This window comes from Calidris pugnax, unplaced genomic scaffold, assembly GCF_001431845.1.
Source record: "Calidris pugnax isolate Ruff unplaced genomic scaffold, ASM143184v1 scaffold273, whole genome shotgun sequence".
NCBI lineage: Eukaryota > Metazoa > Chordata > Aves > Charadriiformes > Scolopacidae > Calidris > Calidris pugnax.
Genome location: NW_015094508.1, coordinates 11,019,897 through 11,033,107, shown reverse-complemented (window position 1 = coordinate 11,033,107; position 13,211 = coordinate 11,019,897). Strand labels below are relative to the sequence as shown.

Genomic DNA, 13,211 nt, shown 5'->3' with positions numbered 1-13,211 from the left:
CACATTGTTATTGACTAATTTATTGTGTAATCAGTTTTTGTGGTAGGACTGGGTTTTTTTTTTTTTTACATGGTGGTGAAGTACAGCTCTTAAAAGTATGGTCCTTAAGCAAATGTGAGACAAGAATGCATTGCAAAAGTCTGACTTTATTTTTGAGTTTTAGGTCTAGTAATATAAAACTAAGTGCTAATAGAATTAATCTATGAAATTTTATGCCTTCCTGCAAGGTGGAGATAAGTCTAAGTGACATCCCACTGAACTTAACTTGAACAAGTCCCTATTAAAGCTATTTTAAGTTTTCTTTATATTGTTTACGAACTTGAATGGTTATATTCTTCAGGTCCAAAGGTGACTTATGTGCCCCCTCCTCCACCTGATGATGAGCAAGCCATCTTTGCACGTTATCAGACAGGAACTAATTTTGACAAGTATGATGAAAACATTGTCAAAGTCTCAGGACTTGACCCTCCAGCACCATTACTGGTTAGTGAACTCATTAATCTTAGGGTTTATGGGATGTATAATTATTTACTTCTAATGAACATATTAATAAGTACTTTGAATTTTGTGGAGATGCTGCCCATTTGAAATATATAAATTTGAATTCAAAATGACATCGACAAAGTACAGAAATTTCCCAGAGAAAGTAATGCTGGATGGACAGGAGGCACAGTCCTTAAATGTCAGATATAAAGTGGCATTTTTCTCCAAGAAAGAGGTCTTTGGCAGCAGTTTCTGGGAAGACTAGTCTGTTACTGGGGGATCATCAACAATGTAACTGAACGCCTGTTGGAATAGTTTGCATTTAGACAGAGGCACTTAGAAGACATTCCTAGCTGTTTTCTGTGGCTGCTGTTTATTGTTTAAAAGTAATACACAATTTTGCTTCTACTACTTATCAGATGGCTGGTGTTTGTTTTTGTTTTTTTTTTTTTAAAAGAAGCTATTTTTAGGGAGAATTATGAAGAAGGGCGGAAGGGTTAGTAGCACCTGTGTTGAAACAGAAGATGCAGAGGTTTTCATCCCCATCCACCTGCTGAAAGGTTTTCTCACTGAAGTTAAACTGACTTTGACACACATGATGCTTTTTGGTCCTGGATAGGGATGTTGCTTTAGCTTCTGTATTGACTTTAACACAGACTGAATGTGTATTGCCTACATGAAGTTAAACTGAAGCATTTTAGTTTGTGTTCATAGCATGCCATGATGTGAGTTTACCTGCTTGAATCCACATGTGTATCTTCTGAGCACTTTTCTCTCAAAGCTAATAGCACCAGCTGAAGGCCTTTCCTGTCCTGTAAAAAACTACTTGAATGGCCTGAGCAGGTTGAAGAAACCTTTGGTACTTTTACCTGTGGGAACCTTGGTGATCTAGATGACTGGTGAGACACCCCTCAAAAGTGGATACCTTTCAGTGTTTGCATGTCTGTGTCCTATGATAAGCATCTCAGTTTTTAAACTTCAACTTCTGTGGTTATGCGCTGTTAATAATATCTTTTTCTTACAGTCTTTTGAAAAAGCTAACCTTTGTCGGACTTTAAACGTGAACATTGCTAAAGCTGGATACTCTAAACTTACTCCAGTACAGAAGTACAGCATTCCTATTATACTGGCAGGACGGGATTTAATGGCATGTGCCCAGACAGGATCGGGAAAAACTGTAAGCATTTTGTGTAGTATTCATACTACTGGAAGTGTGTGACCATGAATTTTTAGGTGGATGCGCAAGTCTTCCATGCACCAGATGCTTCACAGCTTATTTTTTAATGGTTTGACTGCAATGGCAATTGTATTAGCCACAGACAGGAATGATGGGTGGTTGTATTTTTGGGCTGAATTTCTCTTTACCTTCTCTCACCTGGTATCTTGATACAGCAGGCCAGTCTTCAAAGCTACAGATACAGATTGAGAAGTATAGACAGTCATAGAAACTGCTGATGAGAAAAAACAGTTCAGAGTTGGATTTTATTTCTGTGTTGTGTGGAGTTTTGTGTTGGTAGTGTTTTTTGGTGTTGGCTTGTGTTTTTCTGTTTTTTGGTCTGTGCACTGGATTTAGTTTTAGGTGATTCAGTATTTGTCATAGAACAGTTTTGAGAGCTGATGCCAATTGTACAGTTGTCTCAACTTGTTAAACTGCCTAATGTAACCAGTTCTGACCACTGACAGCTCTGTGTGAGGATATTAAGTATAGCTTTTTGCCGTTCAGTAGAGTGTGGAATTCTAGCTTTGTGGTATAGCTTAGTAGTTACTTGTTTTGAAAAAGCTCTTCTGTTTGCAGAGGAGAATATGTCCAAAGCTTATGTTATAAATATTCTGAATGCTTTTGGGACTGCTGTACAAATTCTCTTTTGGCAGTAACTAGTCTTACATCAATGTAAGGGTACTGGTGCAGCAGTGTTGCAAACTGATCTACTATTGTAGTAGCATGGAGAATGGTGATACATGGTTACCTTACAAATCAGCTGATGGTGATGAGAGGCTTGTAAGTAAATGTTAAGGAGAGGTTTTGATCCTGGGGTACGTAACTATTAATGTATGTCAGCATGATGTGTGGAACTTCCTGAAGAACCCAGGAGTTAGCTAGCACATGACTGTGTTTCTGTGTTACTAGACTCTTAAATTGCAGAGAGAGTTTCATTCTTCTGAAAAAGAAAGAAGCTTAAATGTTCTGTAGTGTGTTCAGGTCAATCCTTTTGCAGTCTAATTACCTTGAGGTTGATAGTGTGCTGTATGATTCTAGCTATAAGATTGATATGCAGCATTAGTGTGACTGATGAAAACTTTAAGACTACACAGTATAAATACTGATGGTTTTTATTTTTAGGCAGCTTTTCTTCTACCAATTGTGGCCCACATGATGAGAGATGGCATAACTGCCAGTAGCTTTAAAGAGCAGCAAGAACCAGAATGTATTATTGTTGCCCCAACCAGAGAACTGATAAATCAAATCTTCCTAGAAGCAAGGAAATTTGTGTATGGGTAAGCTTTTGCACTGTTGCCTGGTATTGGTGATTACTTTGTCAAAACCTTTTCTGTACCAACTGAATGCAGCTATTCCTCCTGGTACTGAAGAGATGGGGAGGGAAGAGGCTTACTCCAGCTTGAAGAGGAGATAAGTACTAAACTTGCATCACGTCATCTTTAACATCTTTGTCAGTGACATGGACAGTGGGATTAAGTGCAGTCGCAGCAATTTTGCTGCCAACACCAAGCTATGTGGTGTGGGACATACTGGAGCAGAGGAATGTCATCCAGAGGGACCAGGACACGCTTGAGAGGTGGGCCGGTACAAACATCATGAAGTTAAACAAGGCGAAGTGCAAGGTCCTGCCTGTAGGTTGGGGCAATCCCAAGCACAGATACAGGCTGGGCAGAGAGTGGCTTCAGAACAGCTTTGAGGAGAAGGACTTCAGGGATGTTGATTGATGAGAAACTCAATGTGAGCTGGCAATGTGCACTCAAAGCCCAGAAAGCCAACTGCATCCTGGACCGCGTCAAAAGAAATGTGGCCAGCAGGTTGAGGGAGGTGACTGCACCTCTGTCCCGCTCTGATGAGATCCCACCTGGAGTACTGTGCCCAGCTCTGGGGCCAACAACATAGGAGGAACATAGACCTGTTGGAATGGCTCCAGCAGAGGGCCATGAAGATGATCAGAGGGCTGGAGCACCTCTCCTGTGATGACAGGCTGAGAGAGTTAGGGTTGTTCAGCCTGAAGAAGAGAAGACTCTGGAGAGGTGTTATGGCAGCCTTTCAGTACTTAAAGGGGGTCTACAGGAGAGCTGGGGAGTGACTCTTGATCAGGGAGCGTAGTGACAGGAGGAGACATAATGGTTTAAACTGGAAGAGGGTAGATTTAGATGAGATACTGCGAAGAAATTCTTTACTGTGGGGTGGTGGGGCACTGGAACAGGTTGCCCAGAGAAGCTGTGGATGCCCCATCCCTGGAGGTGTTCAAGGCCAGGCTGGATGGGGCTTCGAGCAACCTGGTCTAGTGGGAGGTGTTCCTGCCCATGGCAGGGGGTTTGAAACTAGATGAACTTTAAGGTCCTTCCAACCCAAATCATTCTATGAAAAATGAAATCTCATGGGCTAAATTTGACTTCTCTTTGTTTATGCAAGCAAACTTACCCTTGGAGGCTGTCTCTGTCTTTGGGAAGTACCATCATGTTTGCATATCTACTTACTAAGCACTTTCTAAGAATAGCTTCTTAATCTCTAAATGTAGCTAGTTCTATTAATTAGGCTATTTTAGACTAGATACAGATTATTTCACAATAAAATAGCTTTTGAATTTATAAAGTTTCTGCTACACCTGTCCTGCAGTAAAAGCAAGATAATCTACTTTTGGGGACAGTTAAACAATATTCGGGTGTGAATCTGCTGTCTCTAAAGAGTTGCATGCATATTGCTTGGTCCAGATTCATTATATTCTTAAGGTCTTTGATTTGGTTCATAAATAGGGCAAATTTAGTTCATAAATACATACATTAATTGATAGTTAATAAATGTTGAAATGTTATGAGTCCAACTTGTTTCTAGTCTTGACTAAAGCTGTCTGAAAAGTTCCAGCTAAACCTGCAAAATGTTCCCCGGTTTACCTGATTCACCGATGTTGCATATGAACCTGCATTACTATATTGAAGAATAGGCAGTTTGAATTAAAGTGTGAAAATACTCATTGCATGCATGTAATGGTGGTTCTGTTTTTTCTAAGTATGCTGTCTAAAAGTGGACAATGTCTAATACCATTTTGTCTCTTACTGCCCGTAATTCTCAGTTGAAAGGAGAGGAAAGAATGCAGGTGCAATAAATTGTTCTTTCCTAGCAAGCCCTCTGTACAGCCTCCATGATGTGATGGGAATGGGAACTTTGAGCTTATGGTCAGTGAGTTTCTAGTCTTGGGTCCTGCTTTTGGCTATAATATATGCTGTATAGTGAAATAATTGAACCACTCTAAGCTGGTTTGTGGTAGATCTGATGATTTTTTTTACATATTTTCGTGAAACAATACTGTTTGCATACTTACATAATTAATCCTTTTTTTTTTTTCCCTTTATAATAGAACTTGTATAAGGCCTGTTGTCATCTATGGAGGTACACAAACAGGCCATTCAATTCGTCAGATAATGCAAGGCTGTAATATACTATGTGCTACTCCAGGAAGGCTTCTAGACATCATTAGAAGAGAGAAGGTAAGATATTAAAACTTAATCTGAATTCTCTAAACACTCTTAGCTTTTTATGTACTGGTTTTTATTCTTTAGATTTAATAAAAACGAAGAGAGCCATGAAAACCAATCAGTATGCTGCCTTCATACAGGCACTTTACGTAAAATACAAATGAGCTTTTCTTAGAATATCTAAGTACCATAAGGATTCTTGAAAGAGTAGCCTGAGTCCAGATCTCTTCAGTCCCTTTCAGGGCCCAATGGAAATAGTCTAAATCAAACTGGCTGCAGTGCTCTTGGCAATTAAATTTTACAGTTCAAATACATGGAACATGTTCTGGTGGTTCTTGTGGAAAATTCCACAGCAGATTCTCACTTGATGTCCTGTTCGTTTTGCTACAACAGCTTTTACCTGTCTGGAACGATGGTAATATTTGTTCTTTGAATGTTTTAATACTAATATTATTCAAAATACATAAAACTCCAGGTGTGATACTATATTTGCATTTTTATTTTTCCATCCATTATACATTTAAATCTGAATTGCTATGTAATGGTGGCACAGTGATGTTGCACTGACAAATGAAGTTTGGACAAACACTTCTTGGTAATAAACTGGAGATTGTTTTCCTGTGGTTGTCAGGCTTCTAGTAAAAAATCAGTTTTGGTCAGCAGCACTGAACTTGTAATGTCCTTAATAATGCTTCCTGACATCAGTTTTTTCAGAACAAGGAGCTTTTTGAGAATGTGTGAGGATTATGGGAGAACTTATCTAAAACTCAAGACCTAATTGCAAAATAGCTATGCTGAATAATACTGGCTTAATAGGCTGTATCTTGGTTTACATTGCTGAACCAAGTTCTGAAGGTATGCATATTTATTAGAATTAGTGCAAATTTAAAAGTTAAATAGAGATTGAAATGCAAATAGAACATAATCCACATAGTCTTTTATTTGTGATTAATTAATTTCTGCTAGAAAGTAAAAGTTGAATTTTGGCAATTAAGACATTCTGTAAGTACATACTGTGAACCAATATGTTTTTTTCTTTAACTTAAATACTTGCAGATTGGTTTGCATAACGTGAAATATCTGGTGTTAGATGAAGCGGACCGCATGCTTGATATGGGTTTTGGGTTAGATATGAAGAAGCTGATTTCTCACCCAAGCATGCCACCAAAAGACAAACGTCAAACACTAATGTTTAGTGCCACTTTTCCTGAAGAAGTTCAGAGGTGAGTGAAGTAAAAATGGAAATATATATGAAGATGTACTTGTATAGAACTAAATTTCTGAGGAGTTCTTAAGAGCTCTCCTTACATTTGAAAGCTGATCTTGCTAGAAGGTACTGAAAAGGTGTGATGTTAATATTCGTTGCTGAAGACTTCCCTTTTTTTTAGGTAGCAACACTAGTAACTTGCATAGGTTAACTGCTTAATATTGGTAAGGACTCTAAACCAACTAAGGAAGTTTGTCTGAAAGCTTTTAAATTCCTCTTCTGCAGAAGTCCTCATGCTTCCCCTGTTTGTTTCTTTTTCCTTCTTTGTCACATGTGTGCAAGTTCAAAACTGGTGGTTTTGCTGTTGTACAAGGAACACTGGTAGTGCTGTCTTTAGCACCAGGACATTTTTTCAGAGGGTTTGAACTTGCCCTTTGCTTTCAATTTAGAACTACATCTCTGAGAGGTCTTAAACCAGTCAGATCTTAAGACCAAACACATTTAAGTCTCTAATTTGTTTATTTGCTATGAAAAGCACCTTTTCAGTGGCAATTACACACTGTAATGTAGGTAGAGCTTTCTGAGATGGCTAGAAAAATGCAGTGTTTGTGTTCTATGAAAAGGTGCAGGGATCCAATCAGTCTGTGCACCTTCTTTTTTTGTACAGCTTTCTAGAAAGCAATACAGATTCTTTAACTTCTTAAAAATTGCACATATGACTATTTATTTACTCTGCCTTGTGAGGAATGATACAAGTTGTGAGGATTGTTTAACCCTATATGAAGTTACTTGATCTTGATCAAGGCAAAACCAAACTCCATAACAGACTTTGTGTTGCTTAATTTTGTTTCTTTTCAAGGCTGGCTAGTGAATTTCTGAAAACTGATTATTTATTTGTCGTTGTTGGACACATGGGTGGAGCTTGTAGTGACGTTCAGCAAAGTGTTCTTCAGGTTCCTCGATATTCCAAGAGGGATAAACTGATAGAAATTCTACAAAGCATCGGTAACTTTTCTTATTGCTAATTGTTTTCCAGGGAAGACAGAATTGTTTGTTTGTAAACGTAACGCTTTTGCTATTGACCAGGTCATGATTCCATTCTGTTACGTGTGTTACATGCTTTACAAGACTATTGATTGAAGCTTGAAGCAGACCTTGGAGTTCTAGGTTTTTAGGTGTACTTGTTTTATGGGTATTTGTTAAGGTCCTGTCTCTGAGTAGTAGCAAGACAAGCTTCTCAGGTGGTTAGATGCTTTATGTGGTCAATTACAATACTTGCGCATCTGGGGGTGTTACCTCCAAATTACAGGTGTATTAAAATTCTTATGTGAATGTTTGGGCCTGTATTTTGTTAATGGATGGGATTTTTCCCTTTTTTCTTTGAATGTGTCTTATGGTTTAATGTTGAAAACCAAAAGGGAGTTCAGAATTTAAAAATGGTATGTGTACCTTGCTGTTTGGTGCTCAGAATTGCATGCTGCTTTTAGCCACATGCTGCAGAACAAGAATGTGTACTTGTCACAGAGAACAAGTTTCCTGCTTGTGTTGAGGAGAAAAATGCAATGCACTTGTCTTCACCTAGGTTTCTGTGTTCATCTAGAAATTTATGGATTGAATTTAATTAGTTCTGCAGTATGATTGTAATTTCTTGTCCCTTAAAGACTTTATTCAAAACCTGTTCTGATGCTAGGTGTTTAAATAAGTAACTGCAACTGTGATTAGTGAAAATGCATTGGGTTTCAAACTGCAGTGAATCTGAACTCTTTTTTTTAACATAGGTAATGAACGAACCATGGTGTTTGTGGACACAAAGAAAAAAGCAGACTACATTGCAGCCTTTCTTTGTCAAGAAAAAATACCAACCACTAGCATCCATGGGTAAGGATTTTCAAGTGAAAATCATGTGAATATCACTTAATACTATATCTTGTCAGAAGCTTTTTGTGAGATTTCATGTTTGGCCATATTTGTGTCAGTTAGCTTGCCTTGTTTGAGATAGCCCTGTGATCCTTGGCAGATCTGCCCATATGATATGGTGGCCTTTCTGAAGGCCAGTTCTCACAGTATTTGCTGAGTATATGTCTTTCTGGTTGACCACACTTCAGATGGTACATATGACCTGGAGAATATTATGACTCCTGCTAAAAAAACAGTTTATAATCAATTCAGTTGAATGTGCTGATGTTTGTATGTCAATTTTTGTCATCATTTGTGTAACCAAACCCAGACCTTTACTGGTGTGATGATATTCATAAATTCAAATGGCAGGTGTGGACCTTCATTCTTGTCTTAAAGGCTTCCTCAAAGAAGCAAGATAAGTGGAGTCATGTACCATCCAGATTTCTAGTGCTATCATTGCTGCCTCCTGGACATGTACAAGGGCATAGCATCTATATGGAGATTGATCTAAAGAGAAGATGCTTCTAACTTGTGTTTGTGGTCTACTCATTAGTGTTGCATACCTGAACAAATGCTGAGAAACAAGGTGAAACAGTTGCTAATTTCAGGTCTAAACCCATCTAAAAAGGTACTCTGTCTCTAAAGTAATGAGCTCAAATGTAGTTCTGTGGTGTTAGTTTATATGTCAAAACGTAAGACAAGAAACTGAATCTGAAGATTCCCAGTGAACTGAAGCACATTAAAAAATGTAATTTTGCAATTTTTTTCATCTTGAAATATGAGGAAGGGACTTGAATTCCTGCCAATAAGAGAGTGTTTTGCGCGGTGTTCTGACAGACATCAGAATATCAAGGTTGTAGATAGGTTAAAATTATTTTAAACAGAGATACAAGGTGTTTCTGTGTATCCTGTGCCCTGTCAGTTTTACAGCTGTCCGAAGGGTCATTTTGAGACAATTTGGCCTTCTGTTCTTGACTAGTGTGAATTGCTATCTCACAACCTGTCTTGTGTGGGAGGAGGTTCTTTACACATTTCTGTAGAATTATTACACTGAGAGTTAAGGTATACTTAGAATAATTGGTTCCATGGAAGCTGCTAAACTTTCATGAATGTTACGGATCTCCGATTGCTTGAGTTTTTTGATTTGAAGTTAGTTATGATAGTTGCTCTTCTGCGGAATAGTGGTCCTACCAGACTTCACTAAATGTCCCATGTTAGATTCAAAAGAGTGCTGGTTTTTAATTTGCTCTTTCATTTGGACAACAAAGAACAAGAATTGAACTCTGATCTCTGTATTTAAATACCAGTTAATCTGTAAATATTCTTTAAAACCTCAGAGCAAATGTAGTTTTCTTCTTGTGATGATAAACAAAAGGCAAGTTCTGTACTGTTGGCTGGCTGCACTTTCTGGTATATCTGAAAAGTGACCTGTGCAGGACTCTAGGTAGACTTCGTGTTTGTTCTAGCTCTCTCCTACGAAGCAGCAGGAAAAGCACTTCTACCTATGGCATGAGGAATCAATCAGTTAAACAATTGGATCTTCTTAGGGAGGCAGTCAGTTTGACACGACTGTCTCTAGGTTTTTTTTTTTTTAAATACTAATTTCTCTAGAGACTTAGGTTAAAATAGTTGCTGTGTCTTGCTGCTGCTCACTTAAAAATTCAGAACCTAAACTGGTAGTGTGAGGTTATTGTGTGTAGGTTATTAATTGTGTCCATGAATTGTGACGTTTTAGCTTGTATCATTAATAATACTGCACATTTTCCAAGACATGCATTCTAACCATTGCTTTCTTTATAGAGATAGAGAGCAGAGAGAGAGAGAGGTAGCTCTTCAGGACTTTCGTTCTGGAAAATGTCCAGTTATTGTGGCAACTTCAGTGGCAGCAAGAGGTCTGGATATAGAAAATGTTCAACATGTTATTAATTTTGATCTTCCTTCCACCATCGAAGAGTATGTACACCGAATTGGACGAACTGGTCGTTGTGGAAATCCAGGCAAAGCAATCTGCTTCTTTGATAACAGTTCAGATGGCCATCTTGCACAACCTCTAGTTAAAGTGCTTTCAGCTGTAAGTTTCGAATTTTAGCGCTTAATGTTTTCTGTTCTTAAGGATTTCAGTTTTTAATGTACTGAGCAACTCTTATTTCTTTGGTGCAGTTGTGGAACTCTTAATATGAATTGGTAAAGCAGTCAAAGTCTCTAAATTTACATTTGTAATTTTTAGGCCCAGCAGGAAGTTCCTGCTTGGTTGGAAGAAATTGCTTTTGATTTTCAAGGAGGAAGACCCTTCACATCAGCTAATACCCAAAAGGTAAGTCTGGAAATTTGGCTTCTAGAACGCTTTCTCAGTATAACAGTATGTTTAGCATTACAAATCCAGGGTAATGCCACTGAAACTGTTTCAACTGTAACTGTATCCCTTATCTTAGTTGTGCGTTTTCAAAGTGCTTGGTATTTCTGAAACTAATTTTGGACAACTCTCTTGGCTTGGACTCTCACAGTTTAGCGTTTCTAGTTGCATTAAAAATTCTTATCTTCAGTGTCAATAATTACTCTGTGAAAGAAAATGTTTGTGCAAACATAAGCAAAGGTGGTAGTTCCAGAAGTTTCTCTGCTGCACATGTAGGGCAGGAGCAAATATTTGCTAGTTACACACTCACTACTTCTTATGAATTGCTCAGTCAGGTAACTCATTTGTATAAAAATTCAGCCAGCTATAATTAGATAAATGCCCTAATCTTGTCTATGTTGAAATTGTTCTTGATGTCTGATAATGAGTTTCCTTGTGGTCTCTTGAGTGCTGCTGATACCAGATGTTAAAATGCAGCTTGAGTAAACGAGACAGCCTAGGTAGCATAGCTCTCAAATCACTCTGCAGTCACTAGTTTAAGATTTAAATTCTTTGCGTACTCCTACTTCAAATGATATGTTTTTCTAACTGATGTTTGATATTGCTTGTATCTACTTGGATTTTAATGCCTTCATCAAAATTTTTTCGTTGATCTCTTCTTCTGTAAGAACTTTGTCAGATCTCAGCCTCATGCCAAATGTTAGTACTTGGTTAGAGAACCACAAGAGATGTAATTACTCTGTTTACACAATGTCTGAAGTTGAAGCTCAAGCTCAGACCTTCCTTTCATTAATTATCTTTTTCCATACCATAATTATTGAAAGTATTGGGTGTTTTGGGCATATTTACCTGCTTCCCTACTCAGATGTGAATCTTTTTTGATTCGGGTCTTTATGGGACCTCAATTACACACTTCAAACTTTTGGTTCCTTCTTACACTTGCAGTCTCAGTGGATCTTTCTTTATTCCTGTCCAAGGACACTTATGTTTTGTATAGGTTGCTTTCAAAGGTGGATCTCCTCAACCTTTGAGTCTAGATTGCTGCCAAATACACACATCCAACCTTTGTGGAGTATCTCCCAGCATTTCATGAAATGTCATATCTAGATCTGTCTGTCCATATCTCGATCTGATCTTTACAACCACAAAGTCTGACTTTTGACTCTTGGTCTGCATACCTGTGAACAGAATAGTTTCAGGGGAAGGCTGTTTGTCTGCCTTGGGAGTACTGCCCTCTTAATTACGTGTATGCAGTGCACCACCTCTTGACTTGGAGATCATCAAGTTATAATTCCTTTCTTATGAGACCACCTGATGTCAGTGATTCTGACAGAAACTGCACATTGATACTTAGCCCTCTTTTTTTTCTTTGAAATTAATAACTAAAGCTGTGTTTTGCTGTTTTTACAATTACTCAAAGGGTAGACTTTATGTCATCTAGTGCTCAATAAGGATCCTGATGCCCTTTCTCCTCGGGAATAAAGGTAACATCTTAGTTGTGTTTTTACACTTCTTCCTTTCCCTTTCAAAGGGAGTGGATGAAAGGACCGTTTGAGAATCAAACAGTGAATTTGAAAGGATTTTTTTGGAGGCTCCTTAGTCATTATTTTGGGTCAATCTTAGAGATGACAGGGCTTCATCTGTTTTCCAAAGGAAAAAGATTTTGCTGGGAAAGTAATTCAGACAGTCATTCCTAAGTAAGAAATGGAGAAGGAAGTTTATCCCTGAAGTTGTGTGAACTGATTTGTGTTGGGTAAGAGAAGAAGTTTGGATTTGAACTCCAGCAAGGATTATTCCCACACCTGATAAAATCTGAGGTTGATTAAACTGCATTAATTTCACACTGGCATCTAAAAACCTTATGTATAGAAGTTTAGTGATGAAAAAGCATTTGTGTTTATTTAGAAATATGATGTTGAAATTACATTGAGACGCTTGCATGCAGAAAGATAAAATTGTGTTGTAGTGACTTTTACTATTAAATGATTGAAAGTGTTAATGATTCTAAACTAGTACCTGTTCTGTTTCCTAGAATTACGGAAGCAGAGGCAACATGAACCCAGAAGGAATGAAGATGTCATATTCTGCAAGCACATTGGAGTCATGGGATTAAAACTGCTTTAGTACCAAACTAGAATGTGTTCTGTTGTGCTTCAAGTGAACTGTTGCACTTACTGTTCCTTATTGTTGAGCTTATGGAACACTTAATGTTTAAAAGAGTAGCTTATATCATCTGCTAAACCTTTCAGCAACGTGTATGTACTGTTACGATGAACCCAATGATGATTATCACCTAATGTAGGAAGTCAAAAGCAATTTTGTAGGAAAAAAAAACAACCCACCTCAGGTGTTTTAGCATTAAAACTTTCATTAAGTGTTTGATGCTTGGTGGCTGGTATGCTGCTGTAAAAATATAGAGGTTTTGCAAGTGGAAAATAGTAGATCCCTTGAATGTGCTACTTTGTTTTCAAAATTTTGCGTGGGAAGATGGCCATGTGACCTAGTTTTGGAAAGAGTGTTGAGTAAAGGGCTGGTCTAAACTTAATGTTCATTCCTTTTTGTAGCAGATCA

At 37.9% G+C, this 13,211-nt stretch overlaps 1 protein-coding gene across 1 annotated transcript in view; it reads left to right on the top strand.

The window, feature by feature from the left end:
- The window catches only part of DDX4 (DEAD (Asp-Glu-Ala-Asp) box polypeptide 4), a 31,692-nt gene extending 18,939 nt beyond the window's left edge, over positions 1-12,753 (top strand). Inside the window, exons 8-17 of the mRNA XM_014964851.1 lie at positions 287-483; positions 1,508-1,660; positions 2,825-2,979; positions 5,064-5,193; positions 6,238-6,404; positions 7,248-7,393; positions 8,167-8,266; positions 10,088-10,358; positions 10,515-10,601; positions 12,673-12,753. Coding sequence (XP_014820337.1) covers positions 287-483; positions 1,508-1,660; positions 2,825-2,979; positions 5,064-5,193; positions 6,238-6,404; positions 7,248-7,393; positions 8,167-8,266; positions 10,088-10,358; positions 10,515-10,601; positions 12,673-12,753 — 1,487 coding nt within the window. The remainder of the gene's footprint in view (positions 1-286; positions 484-1,507; positions 1,661-2,824; positions 2,980-5,063; positions 5,194-6,237; positions 6,405-7,247; positions 7,394-8,166; positions 8,267-10,087; positions 10,359-10,514; positions 10,602-12,672) is intronic.
- The last annotated feature ends 458 nt before the right edge of the window (positions 12,754-13,211 follow it).